The following is a 19453-nucleotide window of genomic DNA, read 5'->3' as shown; positions in this document are numbered from 1 at the left end:
CTTGACCCCAATATTGAGCTAAAGGGATTCCATCTGGGATCAAGACCCACAGTTTAAGAAGTAGTGGTCTACACCACGTCAACTGAAATCTATACTGATTTAATTTTGTCACATTCTGTCCCACTTTAAAAATGACATAAATAGTACAAGAGATTATGGGCTCTTCTGTTTAGTCCCTTTTGCGGTAATATAACCAAGGTTAGGAGCCAGCATGGTGTAATGGTTTAAGCGTTGGACTACAACTCTGGCAATCAGTGAAATCAATTGAGTGACCTTGGGCAAGTCATAGTCTTTCAGACTCAAGAAAACTCTGTGATAGTTTTACCTCATAAGGTTAACACAATTTGAAGACACACAACAACAGCAACAAATAAGCAAGGTTTCAAATGTTTGGGAAAGACAGCACTATTAAACCGCAAGCCATACAACATTTCACAGAAGAAAACCAAGATAGATGTGTCCAAGCAACAACAAAATATTGTCAAGATGGCAAAAATTCTTAATGTGGAAGAACAGCTAAAGGAGGCTGTAGCACCTTGCTTTTGCCTGAACCTATATTTATGCATTTCATTTTGCTAGTCCTGGTGTGTTGTATTTATCCCTGTCAACATAAATTTCATTTGTTTGAGCAGGTAATGTTATGTAGTAATTACTGTATTTATGAATTTAGCACCACGACAGACAAGGGTTCTTTCTTTCTTCCATCCTGGACATTATTCCGGGAGAGAGGCAGACTGTGTTGGATAATACAGAGCGAAGGTTGGATAAGCGAGACTCTACTGTATTAGAAATTCTTCCTAAGTTGGCACCATCTGTACATTTAATAAGCATACCTTATTCTATCACCCAAGTCATTAATAAAATGCTGAATAGCACTGGATCCAGGATTGGACTCTTTGACACCCCACTACCTACTTCTTCCCAGAATAAATTTATTTATTTATTTACCTTATTTATATCTCACCTTTCTCTACCTTTCTCTACCTTTCTCTACCTCAAGGGGGACTCAAGGCGGCTTACATATGGCAATTATTCAGTGCCTTAAACACATACAAACATTAAGCTTAAATCAATGGAATTAAAATTAATACATATTAAGCATTTAACAATTACATTCAATATTAAAATCACACCATCCAGAAATTGTAGTCTAAGGTCATTCTGTAGTCATTGCACATATTCGAATTATATTATTGCACTGTGCTATTCTCTTCCAAAATCTCTTCCACCTCTTCCAAAATCTTACTGGTCAGGTCGATACAGCCTTCCACACAAAATCTCGAGGTATCAGTCAGTGTCCTATTTTTTCCTGCCTGAATCTTATTATGGTTGTTATGTACCTTCTGTGAGTAACTATTAAGGCTTTGGACAAATGGGGCTTAAGAGGGTTTTTTTTTTTTTTTTTTTTGCTGTGTATGATACACTGTCATCTTGAGTAAACACATCCCCCACCTCCTTTCACATCCCGTCTTGCCCAAGGTGAGGTTGCTATTGCCTTCATACGAGTAGGTTTCAATGTTGCCATAGCAATGTGAACTTGTGAGTGGGAGATTTCAGCCGGCACTGTAGGTGTTCCTCTTTCTTCTCTCCTGTGGATCTGTTATAAGTGTTGCTCCAGTAGGACTTTTCAAAGAGACTCATTGGAAGAGATGACTCTAATTTTGTCTGTCTTCTGTCTGTGCTGCTGTACATCTTTCACACGTAATCATCTGAATGTGATGTTTTTTGCATTCATAGGGTTTTTGTTTTTGTTTTATCTGTTTAGCAGTTTTCAGTAGGATTGCAGCACCCCACTGTGCTGTGAGTTCAGCACTATCCTTAGACATATTTCATTGGTAAAGCAAAACGGTTGTAGAAGTGGGAAGCAAAAATAATATAATTAAAATAAAATAAAATCTACCCTTTTGGATTTTTTTCAAAATGACTGCTTCAGGATGTTTCACAGCAATGTCAGACTTCTGTCTGAATCTACAAATTACAACTTCTGAACAATATAGTAACGTACCTCCAGACAGACACAATGAGTCATCACAGTATACGCTGTGCCACCTCCTCCCCTTTACATTGTCTCCCCTTCGTTACTCGTTTAAACTGAAATACCAATGTCGTTCAGCTGGGATGAACATTTGCTGTGTCCATGTTCCCTTGGTAACTTTGCCCCTTTTCTTCAGAGGCCTAAATTCTATTTATAAATGTGCTACTGAGGCTTTAAGTTACTATAGTTTGGGGATTGAGGAGCAGAGTTCTTATGGGAGGCAATGCCCTTATTTTATGCATTGCCCATAACTACACCTCTGAACCCAATGCACCAAAAGTGATCTCTCCCACAATGATCTGAGAATGCCTGCTTTCCTCTACTCATCTGTGCACTTAGACTGGACCGCAAAGGCAAACAGTCTGAGATATGGAAGCACGCTTTGTGATTTGGTATTTGGAGCTCAGATCTCTTCCCTCTCATGTACTTCCTCCTTTTAACCTATGAAAGATATTGGACTACAATTTGTGATAGGTTTTGGTTCATAAAAGTAATGGTCAAAATAAAATAAATTAATAAGTCCTGTCGAAGGCTTTCATGGCCATAATCATAAGTCTGTTTGTTCTACTGTGACCTCATGATAGAGAGGGTGGGTGAAACAGAAAAGAAAAGCTGGGTCAGGAATTTTAATTGTTTTAATTGTTCACAATAGGAAATAAAAGAAATGCTTTACTGTGCCCTACAATTCATACAGAATGCTATGGTCTCACTTGAATCCTTAATGGAAACCCTTGCTATATATATATGGTTACGCAAGAAACTTAGGGCTACTTAGAGGGTCTGGGTTCCCACAACATCTGAAATCTTACAAAAGCCCCAAGAGCTTGCAGAAAGCATTCATTTTCTGAGATGGTCTTGTAGAGGCCTGCCTCACATGTCCCATTTTGATTTCCAAATGACTTTATAACCGTAGTATGGTCTTCCAAGTAGAAGTGGGGTGGGGGGTGGAGAAGGACAGGAGTTAAAAAAATCTCCATTACACCAAGGGCAGTGGCCTACCCTTGGAACACAAGGTGTAGATTAAGATTATTTTTGTGACAAACAGTACAAAACTTTTCAATGTTTTTTTAAATAAATAAATCAGAGAAAACAAACATTTCAAGGCCAACCCAATTTACTCAATAGTATCATACAATCTACCTCCTCCCCCCAATTTTGTCTCCTGTCACTTCATCACACTAGAGAAAAAATCCACTTGATATCCAGTTTCTACCTCCTGCAAAATTCTGGGGTTTATAGTCTAGTGAGGCTATCAAAGGCTCCTCCCTAAACTACAAACCCCAGAATTCTGCAAGAGGCAGCAACCGGATGTTAAGTGGATTTTTTCTCTAGTGTGATGAGGCCCCTGGACTAACTCATAATGTATTTTCTTTTGAATTACATTATGAGTTGCTGTATGTGATAATTGGAATTATGTCAAAAAGTGGAATGTGAAAGCAAAAATGACATTATGAGACATGTCTTCTAAGAAGCAAAGCCCTCTTGTCTTCAGTTGGTCTTACTCCCAGTGTGTATAGGCTTGTGGCACAACTGAATAAAACCTTTCGTTTTATGTGCCTTTGATTTATGATAACCCTATTCTATAACTTTCATGGCAGAATTTATTCAGAGGTGGTTTTCCATTGCCCGCCTCAAGGTTTCCAGATGGATTTCCATGCCTGAGCATACGTCTTCATTGGCATTTTAGCCAAAAGGGAGTTGGATTAGTTTTCTGACAGATGCAAAGAGTTGATCTGGCAGTAACCCTGTCTTGGAGTGTGTTGACAGAGACACAAGGGCAGAGGCTTCTCCTTTCATTTCAGGCTTCTGGAGGCAGTGCTCATCACTGACTCTGGGGAGGTTGTCAGCTCCTGGTCGTGAGGCTGTCAAGATTGTTTGGAGCGTCTCTGTTTTTTCCTGCCAAAGCAGTATCTATTTATCTATTCACATTTTGCATGTTTTCTAACTGCTAGGCTGACAGACACTATGGCTGAGAGATGGGAGCACACCTCATCTCATGGATTCGAACTGCCAACCTTCAGATCAGCAATTCAGCAGCACAAGGGTTTAACCCATTGCACCACCGTGGCCCCCAAAGGTAAGCCTGAGTAAAAACTCAACCCTTAGTCCAACACTCAAACCTCTAAAGCAGAGCTTTCAAAACATTTCATGTTGGTGACACAATTTTTAGACATGAATCGTTTTGCAACACAGTAATTCAGTCTTACTAGCAAACAGGAAGTTAAGCCAGTCCCTTATAATAAATAAAGACACATCCCTAAATTGTAGTAACAAAATGTATGGAGGCGCAACATATCTCATGAAAACTTTTCATTTGTATTTTTTAAAATATATTTGTATTTTTTTAAACACACTAACATGTCACAGCATACAGTTTGGAAAGCTCTGCCCTATAGCACTCTGGCTCTTGAGGAAAAAGAAATAATGCAAGGCAAAGTTCAAACTGTGGATGAGAGAAAAAAAGTGGTCTCATATCATGGTAAAGTCCCTGGCTTCTTATACTGTAAGGGGAGGAGGAAAGTCATGCGCAAACCATGTTATGTTCTCAAGAGTGGGTCTCAATACAATCTTCACTGCAGGACCTGCATATGTCTACGGTGGCGCGTTTTGTTCTACGTGAAACACTGTGTGGTTAAGCTAAAGAGTCCTTTCCTTTCTTGCTTTCTAATGCAGTTCAGTTCAGCAAGACTGGCTGCGGCAGTCTCCTATTGTGGTTCAGGTCACGTAGCAGTGAATGAACCAGATTGCATGAATAATGTGCTCTTTATTCAGTGATTGGATAAAAATGAATGCCTTCCACACCTACGTATATCCAATCTCCACGGCTTCCTGTGTGCTTGTTCTTCCTGAAGCTTTCATTATTTATCCTCGGAGAGAAGTTGACAGTTTACAAGTAGTCACGACTCACCAGATTAACCCTCCAAGTACTGACATGCATTTTTATGCCAAACAGGTTTAATGTAGTTCATGGAATCAAAATGTTGCATATTTTAAATGAGTTGATTTCAGTAAATATAGAGTACTATGATTCCACTTTAACTGCCATGACAATATCCTATGGAATCCTGGGATATGTGGTTTAGGAAGCAGAATTTAGGTTTAAGAATCTCAGCATCTATAGCAGCATAGCCAGTTATGAATAAAGCTGGGAAACATAGTCCCTCAGCATCTACATAATGTAAATATCTGATATACAGAATGTATTTTCATTCACTGGACCAAATTTGGCACAAATTTGAATACTGGTGGGGTGGGGGAGGGAATTGATTTTGTCATTCGGGAGTTGTAATTGTTAGGTTTTATAGTATACCTGCAATCAAATAGCATTCCAAACTCCACCAACAATGAAATTGAACCAAACTTAGCATACAGAACTCCCCATGACCAACAGAAAATACTGGAAGGGTTAGGTGGGCATTGACCTTGAGTTTTGGAACTGTAGTTCTCCTACATCCAGAGAGCACTGTGGACTCACACAATGATGGATCTGGACCAAATTTGGCACAAAAAAATCAATATGCCCAAATGTGAACACTGATGGATTTGGGGGAAAATAGACTTGACATTTGGGAGTTGTAGTTGCTGTGGTTTATAGTTCACCTACAATCAAAGAGCTTTCTGAACCTCACCAACAAACTTCCCACCCACAACCCCCATGACCAACAGAAAATACTGTTTTATGATGGTCTTTGGTGACCCCTTTGACACCCTCCTCATGCCCCCCCCCCCCAGGTTGAGAAACCCTGCTCTACAATATGGTACTGAATCCAAATAAGTGGATTTCTCTCCACAAAAACTCATGCAGAAATAAAAACCAGTTAGTATTAAATGTGCTGCCACATTTCCTTTTCTAAAAAGTTAAGGTCATGTGGGTTGAAGCCAAGTTGGGGAGGATAATATGTAAATGATGTATTATGTATCATAAGTATGTATGTAAAAAATATTGCCACCATGACTACTTGCAAAGAACCATGCGATCAGGTTTCTAGTCTTATTTCAACCTCCACAGCAATTGATATGCTATTTACCATCCAGAAGCTACTCTAGAAAATCATGTTTAAAATAATATTTACAGAAATATTAGCAGTGGTTTGGCCACCTTTCAGCAATTGGAACAGATCCTGATTTTCTAGAGCGGATCAGTCTGATCTTTGTGTGCACCAGATGAGTTTCTTTGGATCCACACCCCAATTTCTTAAGGAGCCCTCAGTTTCTCTCTGTCTTGGAGAATTGACTCCTTTAAACATTTGTTTTGTTTAACTTAAAGAGCAGCAGTTTGCCATAGAAAGCGGATGTCAAGATACCTCATTTCCTTGGGTGCATCCCACAGAAATTCATCAACATTGTAGAATTAATGCAGTTTGACACCACTTTAAGTGCCATGGCTCAATGCTATAGAATAATGGGAACTGTAGTTTTACAAGATCTTTTACTTTCTGTGCCAGGGAGTCCTGGTGCCTCATGAAAGTACAAATCCCAGGATTCCATAGCATTGAGCCATGGGAGTCAAAGTGGTGTAAAATTGCATTATTTCTACAGTGTAGATGCATCCAGGGAGGAACTTTGTAAGCTGTTTGTTGGATATTAAGTGTATGCTATCGCCATGGTGAGTACAAACTAAAAAGCATAGCAAAAGGAAGGGCCATTGACTGCTTCATATTTTAGAATATCCATATAACTCCTAAAGCTGTTCTCAAGCAGAAAGTATTATTATGGGATGTGGGCTCATCTCCCAGCCAGCACATTAACCTCAGCAAGACGTCTTGCACACCAGGCTGCTGCTCACAGAGCCAGATTTGCGAGTCTTAACACTTTATTCTGCCAGTGCTGTTATTGCCAATCTGTCCTTTTACAGGAATGACTTCCAAATGCAGATAAGGCTGTAATGTGCTTATTGGGCCCATCCTTAGCAACACAATTGCCATGGAAACAGTGCCTATAAAGGAGAAGTTGCAAGATCCCCCCCCCCCAATCACCACCACACACACAACTAAATATATTGAACTATTGAAGCCTCAATTTACAGAACAAGAATAGCCAAAATTCTATTCCTACTCTGTTATTGCTTCTGTCTGAATTGATAGCATAAGTACATATTCTTCTCCCCTTTCAAGAATAGACTCACAGTCTAGTGTGGCGTTCTGTATGCTGTGAACCCCACTCATGGATTTGTTTTCTCTGGGTCGCTTTGAAACCGAACATCCATCTGCGGAAGCCTTTTCTTCTCTCACGGAGAGGGGCTCCGGTTTATTTGAATTGCAGCCTCATGATGCCCCTTTGGAAATTCACAGGGCTGTGCATGTGTGCGAGAGAAAACGTGCCATACCTTGGAGAGAGAAAATAGTCACCCTAAAGTTACTGAGATCCTAGGTTTGATCTTTTTGTTTAAAAAAATAGCTGTTTAAAAGTCAAAAGTCCTCAGTTATGGTTGACCCTACTTTGTACCCAACAGAATTTATCACAGGTCAGTTTAAACTCTGTCTGAAAGACTGATATTATATTGTTCCCATCCCACTCTCAATATGCACAAATAAACTATTTTGCTGGTAGATGAAATAAACTTGTTTTTTGGATGTTCAGCATTCCCACTGAACATCCAGGGCAATTATTTTTGGTATACCTCTGAGATCCAAATACAAACAGTTCCATTTACCTAGGGCCCTTCCACACAGCCATATAACCCAGACAGGAAATCCCACAGTATCTGCTTTGAACTGGAATAGATGACCGTGTGGACTCAAATAACCCAGTTCAAACCAGATATTGTGAGATTTTCTGCCTTGATTTTCTGGGTTATATGGCTGTGTGGAAGGGGCCCTAAGTGGCATCCCTGTATTTACCTTTCATAGAATCATCACTGACTTGGTGGATTCCATAGTATTGAGCCATGGGTGTCAAACTGCATTAATTTTACAGTAGAGATGCACTCTTTTTTAACTGTCCAACACTCTACCATGCAACACAGTTAACAAAGAGTGTATCTCTACTGTAAAATTAATGCAGTTTGACACCCATGGCTCAATACTAAAGACCTTGTAAAACTACAACTTCCATGATTCCTTAGCATTGGATTGTGGCAGTTGAAGTGGTGTCAAACTGCATTCATTTCGCAGACATTACTTTGTCAAGTTGAGATTACTAAGTAGCCTATGTAGGAGCACTTCCAGACAGTGTCAAAATGTGGGTTTTAAAAGTGGGGCAAACAATACTGGGACGACCTGACAGCAAGTCCACACATGAACCTGTCAGTATTGGGAAATGGTCCTCCATCATCCTCATGCCTTCCTTTGAAGCTGATCAAGATGGGGGATGGGGAGACGGAGGAAATCCTGAGGAAGTTTTAAAAAAATTGTCTCTGAGCTGTGCTGAACTTCATATGTGCACATGCAGAGATCCCAATGTACACACAAGCAGACTTCTTATCTCTCCCTTTACCCAACTGTTAATTTAAGCTCCATTTAATATTAAAAGAAAGAAAAGAATTGTTGCAGAGAGATCAAATTGCTTTCCAATTATGCTTCTCTTTAGCCACCTGTGTGTCCGTGGTTCCATTTTTGTTTTTCTGGAATAGTCCACACAGTCCACGTGCACTGGAGCAGTCCACACAGGGGAGTGGGAAAGAAGTCACATGTATTCTGCAGGGATACACAGTCATGTGAAGGTGCACACTTTAGGGGCAGAATCGGGTTTTAAGAGCATCTTTTAAACACGTGTTTTTCAGTTGTTTACCTGATTCTCTTTGCACTTTCCCCAAACGGCGTTTAGCCACCTTCTCCCTTTATCTCATTTACTTCCGGGTTTTGCTGCATGTGTAGAATGGCCCAAAGCCCCCTTATATCCTTATATCCCAGGACCTGATACCAAGTTATCTGCTTTGAACTGGATTATATGAGTCTAGACTGCCAAATAATCTGGAATAATCAGATAATCTGGGATCAGATCCTGGGATACAGGGCAGTGTAGGAGGAACCTTAGGCCCTAGAATGCCAATGACAGTCTTTAATATGCTGAACAGCAGTATTTCATACAGAAGTATTTCTTAACCCTCAAAGACCAAGACAGGACATGTTAATCTTAAATCATGTATTTCAGAACACAATCAAACTAGACCAAAGTAGTGTAGACCCCAGTTTTTCACAGGTCAGATTAAACTCTGTTTTAAAGACATTTCTCACGCCATTTCCATTCCACTCTCAATATGCCACAGTAGAACTGTTGTGGTGTCATAAAAAGTTAAGGGGGGAAACTACTTCACAAATGTGTAGACTTCTGTAACAGTGGCCCACATGTAACAGCAGATAACTTGGGATCATGTTACTTGTCATGAAATATGTCGCATCACCCCCGCCATTGTGAATTGTTTTCATCAAAATAAATAAATAAATAAATAAAGCCTAAGTCTGATTGTTTCTTCTATCTGAATATATTCATAATATCAGTGGAACTGGGTAAATGTTCTTTATCAAATTTTCATTGTACCAAGGAATAACAATTGTGTTCTGGCTTGTATAACATATTGGAACGGAAAAGTGCTTTCTAAAAAAATGAACCACAATTCAGAGGAGAGTTACACCAATTGAAGGTAAAATGACCCAGTTTGGAGAAGGCATTATGGTTCTCAATAGAGTCAGAAAGTGCATAAATGGCTTAACCTTGGCCTTCACCCTACTATTTTAGCAGCCAAGTCCCTTTGGGGAGAGAGGGCGGGATATAAATAAAGTTTATTATTATTTTGGCAACTTTCAAAACCCATAATTCTCCCTAGTTACAAAACACAAGTTTAAAGAAACCTGGTAAATAAGGATTAATTTGCAAAGCAGTTTAGATCATTTACTTTGCTCACAGCAACCCTATGAGCCAGGCCACGACCATTTCCACATTTAAGGATTGAAAAGAAATGCTGAAAGTAATGTTTGCTGAAGGCCACAAAATTACTGAACACTTTTTTCTCAACTCCTGCTTTTCTGACTTATATTAAGATCTCCTATATCATCTTCTTGCTATTTTTTAAATTACATTTTATGTTTCTCATTTTTTGTTGAAATGTACTTTGGTCCTTAGATGGATGACATACACCTACCTTCAATAAAATAAAGAAACAATTCTGACATGGTTTCTATGCTTTTAAAGGTTGACCGAAATGGAATCGCTGAATTATATTTTCCTTACCATTCGGAGAGGCAGCGAAGGAAAAAACATCACCTAGTGGATTTCTGCTCTTGTTATTATTTTAACAAGACTTTCCAGAAACCCAAATATGGACAAGTCTGAGCCACTTTCTTCTGCTGAATGACAAAGGTTTGTTTGGCAAACATGCTGATTGTCAAATGTATCAATTTTTGTTTGAAACAAGGGAAATCCTCATTGTTAGTTCTGCTATATCCCTGAATTTAGCTGCAATGGTAAAATATCCACTATTATTGGGGGGCGGGGTGGGGGAGGGACGCGCGAGACAGAATTTGCCCCATTATTATTTTTTTATTATTATTAAACTTTATTTGTACCCCGCTAGCATCTCCCGAAGGACTCGATGTGGCTTACAAAGGCCAAGGCCTCAACACACAATATAACAATACAACAACTAAGGCAAATTAAAACAATTAAAGCAATATAAACAACAAGCAATAAACAATACACTAAGACACAATAAAACTGGGCCGAGCCAGAGTAATGGGTACAGGATTAAAAGTGCTGATGTGACAGGTGGTATATAAGGCTTATAGGGCAGGTGCAGTGTGCGGTGTGCAGCAATCTTAGTTCTAGTAAAGTGCTTATGGGACTTGGTATTGGAGATTTCCTAACCTGGGAAGGCACATCGGAACAGCCAGGTCTTCAGGTTCTTTCTGAAGACTGCCAATGTAGGGGCCTGTCTAAGATCTTTGGGAGGGGTGTTCCAGAGTCGGGGGGCCACCACAGAAAAGGCCCTGTCTCGTGTCCCCACCAAGCGCGCTTGCGATGCAGGCACGATCACGAGCAGGGCCTCTCCAGATGACCGAAGTGAACGCGTGGGTTCGTAGATGGAGATAGCTTTCCAAAGCATTCACCTTTAATCTGCCCCATGTGGATTACTATAAAACACTATAAATGGAAACTTCAGCAATTCAAAAATGGTGTGGTCAGAGTTTTGACCAGGAATCATAAAATTATGAAGTTAGAAGAGACCACATGGGCCATCTAGTCCAACCTCCTGCCATGCAAGAAAAACACAATCAAAGTATCCCTGACAGATGGCCATCCAGCCTCTGTATAATAGTTTCCAAGGAAGGAGCTTCCTCCACACTCCGAGGCAGAGAGTTCCACTGTTGAACAGCTGGTACGGTCAGGTAGTTCTTCCTAATGCTCAGGTGGAATCTCCTTTCCTGTAATTTGGACCCATTGCTTTGAGTCCTAGTTTCAAGGGTGCCAGAAACAAGCCTTCTCCCTATTCCTTATAACACTCTTTCAGATATTTATGCATGGCTCTCATGTCTCCTCTCAACCTTCTCGTTTGCAGCTAAACAGACCCATCTCTTTAAGATGCTCCTTTTAGGGCATGGTCTCCAGACCTTTGATCATTTTAGTTGCTCTCTTCCTCTGGACACCTTCCAGCTTGTCAATGTCTCTTGTGAACTGTGGTACCCAGAATTGGACACAATATTCCAGGTAAGGTCTAACCAAAGCAGGATACAAAGGCACCATGACTTCCCTCGATCTAGTGGTTTTATTTGTCGGTTGTAAAATTACAACCACTTTGATGGTTCTTAGCCTGTGGGCCACAGACCAGTGGGCCACAAGAACGAAAATCTGGTCTGCGAGCCTCCTTCCTCTTTATTTGTGTTATTTTATTTATTTTATTTCTGCTCCTTTCGTACCGCCTGCCACTCCTTCCCTGTCACTGGCCATGGCATATATCCTGTATCAGAAACTAGAGCTGATGTGGTCTATTCAATGCAATTTTCTGAATCAGCACCCCAAACGGAATCTAAAGTTGACCAAAAATGGATTCGTAACCCTTTTGGTACTAATGTTGGAGAGTGGTCCCTGGTCAAAGTGGTCCCTGGTCAAGTAGTCCCTGGTCAAGTGGTTACTGGTCAAAAAGGGTGGGAACTACTGATCTTGACACTAGATTCCTATTGATGCAGTCCAAAATCCCATTGGCTTTTTTAGCTGCTGCATCACACTGTTGGCTCATGTTCAACTTGTTGTCCATGAAGACTCTAAGATCTTTCCTACATGAACTGTTGTCAAGCCAGGCAATAGTTATAGGCAGAAGGGGGCTGGACTGGATGGCCCCTTCCTACTGGTTTGTTTTGAGACACAATTCAAAGTCCTTGTTATAACCTATAAATCCCTATATGGCTTATCTTCAAACTACCTGAAAGGCCATTTCTTCCTATATGAACCTTCCTGCATTTTAAAATATTTGGGGAAGTCGCCCTCTGTCCCACCTCCATCACAGGCACATCTGGTGACAGGCCCGTAGCCAGGATTTCATTTCGGGGGGGGGGGGGCTGAATATTTTTCCGGGGGGGGGGGGGTTCGGGGGGGCTGAGTTTCAGGGGGGGGCTGAGTCTGAGTGAAAGAGGGTCTACCCTAGCAAACCTTTTGTATCATTACCCCAATACCCCCATGCATATGGGATATATTGAGTATGGTGATCATATCATGATATGAATAAACATAACAGCTTAAATAATGCACCAGTAAGGCCTTTTCGCGAACCACCATGAGAATTTCCGGGGGGGGGGGGGGCTGAAGCCCCTCGAGCCCCCCCCCCCCCCCGGCTACATGCCTGTCTGGTGAACACACTATGGGGCCTTCTTGGTGGTTGTTCTTCAGTTGTGAAACTCTCTCCCACAGAAGGCTAACCTGCCTCTCTTTGCTGTGCTGCATCAGGTAGCAGGCAAGACTTGTAATTTAGAATTAATACTCTTTAATTGCTAGTCTCAACACTATGAGATCATAGGAGTTGTAGTCTGGTGAGTCACCAGCACTCTTTGACAGAGAAGGCTAAGGACCTTGTAAAACAACAACTTCTATGATTCCATAGCATTGCACCATGGTGGGTAAAATGGTGTCATACTGCATTAATTCTACTTTGTGGATTCATTCTGTGGCTGATTCTCACAACCTCTGAGGATGCCTGCCATAGATGCAGGCGAAACGTCACGAGACCTACAACAACCCAGTGATTCAAGCCATGGAAGCCTTTGACAATACAATAGTAATAGTAATAGGAACAACCCCAGGGACCATCCAGTCCAGCTCCCTTCTGCCATGCAGGAAAAGCACAACCAAAGCACCCCCAACAGATGGCCACCCAGCTTTTGAATAATAATAATAATAATAATAATAATAATACTCCCACCAGGTGCCGCCTTGTTGCTGGCCGAGGGCTTAACTGTTTCTTTGAGAGCTGTGCTGGTGGTAGTGCAAACTACGAGTAGGTTCAACCAAGCCAGTGTGGTCTCAACTGAAAAGCAGAACTAAGTGCACCCAACCCATTTAAATATGGCGAAAGAAACTCTAAAGACGTCTATACTGGCTCGGTCATCACATAGGATAATAAGGATCACAGTGAGTGCTTCTCCTGGGCACCCTCGACAAATGGGCTACAAGGCATGGGCCTGTAGGGCAACTGGAAACAAAACAACTACAGAAGCGGCAGAAATTTTCAATGCCATGGAACCAAACTGTCATGATCGGAGCCCCCAAAAACTTCTGAATTCAGATCGACAGAGTTTTGGAGCACTTCACAAGCGTGTTAAAAAACAAAGTATGGATCGTCGATGTTGTAATCCCAGGTGATAGCAGTATTGAAGAGAAACAAGTGGAAAAGCTGACACGATATGAGGATTTAAAGATCAAACTGTAAAGTCTCTGGCACAAGCCACTAAAGGTGGTCCCAGTGGTGATCGGCACACTGGGTGCAGTGGCTAAAGACTTTGGCCTGCACTTAAACACAATTGGTACTGACAAAATTACCTTCCGTCATCTGCAAAAGGCCACCCTACTGGGATCTGCACATATAATTTGCCGATACATCACATAGTCCTAGACACTTGGGAAGTGTCTGATGTGTGATCCAATAGAAGAGCCAGCATAGTAATCTTCTTTGCTGTATACTAATCTTGTTATGATAATAATAATAATAATAATAATAATAATAGCAATCCGAGGGGGCATCCAGTCCAACCCCATTCTTCCATGCAGGAAAAGCACAATCAAAACACCCCAATGGATGGCCACCCAGCCTTTGTAATAATAATAATAATAATAATAATAATAATAATAATAGCAGAAACCCCAGACACCATCCAGTTCAACTCCCTTCTGCCATGCAGGAAAAGCACAAACAAGGCATCCTTTGAGTGATGGGAGGGAAATAGGCAAAGGGGAAAGGATCTGAGCACCAAGGGAGGCAGAAGGGAAAAGTTTTGGGGGCAAAGGAGGCAATTAAAGGGGGCTTTTGGCAGCAAGGGAAGGGGGGTAGGGGTAGGGAAAGGATCAGGAAAGAGGAGGGAAAGCTTGGAGGGAGAGGGGGAGGGAGAGGAAAAGGAACCGTGGAGCCCCTCAGTATGTTTCGCGGAGCTCCAGGAGCTCCCTGGTGCACACTTTGAGAACCACTTGGCTAAACACACACTCCAATGCACATTTGGAGGGGGGGGGGGTATTTTCTGGACACTAATGCTTGTATCCCACTTCCTTCCAGGTTTTCAGGCCTGTGTAGATGCAGCCTTAGACAGACTAGTGTATATTAACTAGTGGTTGTGGAAGGGTCTTTTAATGGGGAGGAGTTACTGCACTTTTGTTCTTATTTTTATATTTCAAATGCTTTAAAAGAGATATTCTTATAGGATATGTAAGTGTTTCTTGAACAAATTTTTCATAATAATCCTTGGGGAAATTTAACGTTGTTTTATTTTGTTTCCATCCACAGTGAGTCCGGGGTCTGAGGAGAGGCAACAAATAAATATGTAGAGGAAAAATGAAAAACCAAGCAAAGGGTCACTCAGGTTGCTGGCACAGGTTGCATCATTGCAGGTGAAAGTCAAGCAAGATCAAGCAGTGTGGTGAAGGTGGGATATCTGGTTTTGAATCTGGTTGAAGATGGGCACCTTTTTCATAATTGTAATAAACTCTGGTTCTGTGTTCTCACCCTACCCCCGTACTCAAAAGCATCCTCCGCATAGAGGAGGTGCTCCATGCAGAGCTTGGCTTTTTTCCAGTGTACCCGGCAATGTTGATTCATAGGCATCAAGGTACATAGGATCACGTTTTTTCCATCCTCAGTATGCAGGAACCAACTCAATGAATTGGGCAGGGGTGATACTCTGGATTATCACTCAAACAGCTCAATCTTATTCTTTTCTTTTCCTTTCTTTTGACAAAAAAGAAGAATTCACACCTCCCATCCAGAGGGAGAAAAACCATGGTTTGCATGCGTGAGTTGGAAAGAATGTATATTCTCTTTGGTGGTGATATGTGTCAAAAAATCCTCCCTGTGTGTGAGATGGAATGTGCCACTATTTAGCAAGCCTTTGTTGAATGAGTCATCCAGGCAGGATCTCATTGGTCCAGAGAGTTAGCATCCCAGGGATTGCCTGGCAGTGGCTGCAAGGCCGTGCTTCATTCACAGAAATGCTGGTATGCTAGCCAGCTCTTTCATTCAGACAAGACAGAATTCCATTCACATTTTTCCCGTTTTTCCCCTCCTCTGCTTCTAATGAAGGGAATCATTTCTGAATGGCAGAGAATTCGGCTTGTGACTGAACACAAGACCAGAAATGATCTATAGATTGTGTATATTTGCTGTTGCTAGGGTAGCAGGAGGAAGGGGGAGAAATGAATGCAGTGTGGATGCTGTAGCTGTTTGCAGGGTGATGAAAGCCTATTCTTTGCAGATCACTAGAAACCTTTTTTTTTTAAACAATGAGTAGGACATTTTCATTCATCACCACTGGGATCAGAGATGCTGCTTTCGTTTACGTCTCATCAGTTCTTCTCAGTAGTTACCTGCATTGAAAGATAGGATTGTGTGCTTGTCTTTTATCTATTTCAGCCTTTAGTAGGGAAAGAAGTGTGGATTGTATGCTGCAGTTTTAATTCCTTGGCTTTGTAATAAAAAGTTGCATTGCCATCATTTGGAATCTGTTTAGTATAGTTCTTCAGCTTCTGAATTTACTGTATACAATAGACTTCACTCATTAAGTGGATTTCTGTGCTAATGTTGAATTTTGCATGCTTTTAAGAAATAGGTGAAATATATTTTAATTGATGGTGTATTAGTTATTCTCTCTTCCAAACAGCTATTCAAGGTGTATTTTATGATTTTTGTGAATTGAAGTGGATTTATTCCTATTTTGGAAAGTGGGGCATTGCTACATTGCTTTAAGTGCTTCTAAATAGTCTCTTGGTATTATTAGGTTTCTATATTTAAGCTGAGCACTAAGAAATAAAATTAAGATGTCTTTTGCTGTGGATTGTTGGAGTCAAGGGTATCTTGTTTCAGAAGCCTCTAGCCACTGCTACTTAAATCTTTTAAAAATGATTTTCCAGTGTCATGGAGAATTTCTAATGAACTAACTTTGGCAGTGGGGAAAAAAGAGAAACACAGGGTTGTAATGGTTTCTTTAAAAACTTAAAACTATGTTATGAGGTTTATATGAGCCAAAACTGGGCCAGGAAAACATGGTTTAATGGATGCTTAGCTTTCCTGAAAGAAAATGCCTGGATTCTTTACTATTTGTTTTCTCACTTGACGTTGAATGTGTGATGCTACTGAGTAGTTTGCTCGTCTGGAAGCTTTTTTAGATATTTGCATGCTGGAGTGTTTTTGGTTTTCTGTTTGTTAATGGCTTCCTTTCTAATCATGGCACAAATTATAGAGTGATTGGAATAGGATAAAAATAGTTGGGATGGCTAATAAAAAAGTTCACGCAGTTACTTAGAGCCACTGCAGGCACTCACTTATGGATCCAGAACAAGTTGTATGGGGAATAGGAAGAAAAGCTGAGTATAGAATGCCTATTTAAGATAGGAAAGGGGAATTTGAGAATTGATTGGTGGTGGTGTGCTGTAAGTGGGTGGATTTTTTCCCTACAGGAAGTGATTTGCAGCGTTCACTGAGCCTTTTGTTGAAAAGGGTCCTTCTCATTTGTGTGAGTCATGCTTTTGCTGTGAGAGACTTGGCTGCTCTGAGCAGGAATGGAGTCTTTCTCTTGCACAGAAAACTACCGCTTCACGTAGCCTCATCATGGAACCTTAACCCAAATTCCTTTAAATTTTATTGGGAAAACCCCCCTGCTCACACATAAATAAGTGTTTGCTGTCGATCTTTGATATTCTGAATCACCTGCTATGTTAGTCCAGGAATCCTCTGATTTGGCAGAAGATATGCAAGGTTCCAGATAGAAGGGCATGCTTCAACGCACCAAGTATAACCGCTTCAGGAATGATTCGGTGACATCGGTGGATGATCTTTTCCATAATTTGTCCATGAACAGCAAGGTCTCAGCAATTGATGCAGCTCCGACGCCATCTCCATACCTGGCCTCACCTGGGATTCTCCAGAAGGACCAAGATGGACCCACCACCTTTTGCACACTTATGCATAAAGTGTCCCACTTGAAACTCTCCCACACAGGCAGCCTTTTGGGCATCAAGAACCTCTCCTCTGCAGTGAAGGAGCTCGCTGGCTCCAAGTTGCAGGGCAGCTCAGCAGCAGAGGCTTCAGACAACTCATGTAACCTTGCCTCTGCCACTCCGTCTTCTCAGCAAGACAAGACCAAGATGAGCACAGGGAAAAAAACATGGCCAGAAGAAATGCACTTGGGAGGAGAAGACTGGAATCAAGGTAACAGCATTGCCAGCAAAGCCTCCCAAGGGTGGCTGCATTCAAATGAGAAGATCCTGGGTCCTGGAGTGACGTACATTGTGAAGGTTGGTCGGTTTTCCTTCTACTCTCTTCTTCTAATCAATGGAAAATATGTGTGTGTGTGTGCTTTCTTGTTTCATCAGCTAGCTAGATAGGCTGGAAAGATTTCTCTTTGACATTTCCTTTCTGGAAGTCTTGGAAAGACTGCTAAGTGTAGAAAGACATTGTCAGAAATCCATGTTAATTTGTTTTAATTAAGGAAACATGCCTGCTGACTTGCTGTCCGTTAACAGGATTTAAAACAGTGGGAAAGGAATATTTCTAAAACAAAAGACTTTGGGGTTTGTCTCTCCTCCTTTCTCGAAACAGTGGAATAATATTGTACATATGGATTTCTAGTATGTTTAATTAACCCTGTTGTAGACAAGATAAGTATGAGCATATGCTTCATGCATGCCCTATAATATGTGTGTGTGTGTGTGTGTGTGTGTGTGTTATTTGTATATTCTGAGAATGTGGTCATACACTGGGGGTTCTTGGAAACCCCCAACTTTCGGAATTTGTCTTATTTTGCGAACACATGACTCCCCTTTCCCCCTCGGAGCCGTGCAGACAAAATGCAGCCTTGTTTTACATAACGGGCTCTTGGCAACTTTAACAGCCCCTTTCCCTGTCAGTATTTATAGTTTAGGTGCAAAGCAAAAAAACAAAATAACAAAAAACCAACAGTGTACAATGTTATTACAATGGAATGTTCCCTGGGGGAAAAAACATCAGTTTTCTTAAGGTACAATCTGAGCAGGTGAAATGTAAGGCTTAAAGGTGAGGTTGACGGCTTCATTTGTTGCAATGAGAGATTTCAATGTGTACTAAGCTGATCAACTGAAGAATTAATATTGAGAAGATATGCATTCTTAGTCACCTAACTAGGCAGCATTGACATAGTTTATACATGAAATGCTAAAATGGTCTTGATGGTTTAAAAGAGAGAAAAAATCACAGCATGCTAAGCACTGGCTATAGTGTGCACACTTTAATCTTCACTTACTTAAAACTCCATGGCTATAATTTCGTTTTAAACATCTTTCTAAATATCAGTCTTAATAGTGTGATTTGGATAGCTGTGGGGAACATGGTGATTATTTAATGATGGTAGTTACAAGTGGTTTAGTTAATAACCATATTTAATGAGGGCTATGATTCCCCTCCTCAGGTATTAAACTGAGCATGGCATGCAAAATGACACCAGTGTTTTCTTAGAACAAGTTACATGATATTTGAACATGAAAGAGGTTGTAATTTTGTGTTAGAGTAGCTGCTCCATGTCATTGTTTTATTAATTTTCTGGTCAAGAAAAGCTTGCTCACAACATCTGACTTCATGATTCAAATGCTGTTGCTAATGAGGGAATTGTGTATTGGTGGGATAATATTCTGTCTCTCCTTTATCTATGGTTGTTTTAGATTCCTAAAATTCATACTGACATTTAGCTCTTACGTTCTTGAAAGGAGCAATGCTATAAGCAAAGAAGGCAACATGAATGTAAGAGCATTAGTGTAATC

The 19453-nt window shown here is 40.9% G+C and overlaps 1 protein-coding gene across 2 annotated transcripts in view; it reads left to right on the top strand.

Annotated features, from left to right (window-relative positions):
- The first annotated feature begins 15598 nt into the window (after positions 1-15598).
- Positions 15599-19453, top strand: part of SHC3 (SHC adaptor protein 3) — a 50135-nt gene continuing 46280 nt past the window's right edge. For both annotated transcript variants that reach the window (XM_060762039.2, XM_060762038.2), the window contains exon 1: positions 15599-17956. In XM_060762039.2, the coding sequence (XP_060618022.2) occupies positions 17435-17956 (522 nt within the window). In that variant the 5' untranslated portion in view covers positions 15599-17434. The remainder of the gene's footprint in view (positions 17957-19453) is intronic.

The sequence above is a fragment of the Anolis sagrei genome, chromosome 2 (assembly GCF_037176765.1).
Source record: "Anolis sagrei isolate rAnoSag1 chromosome 2, rAnoSag1.mat, whole genome shotgun sequence".
Lineage (NCBI taxonomy): Eukaryota > Metazoa > Chordata > Lepidosauria > Squamata > Dactyloidae > Anolis > Anolis sagrei.
This window is presented reverse-complemented; position numbering and strand designations above follow the sequence as displayed.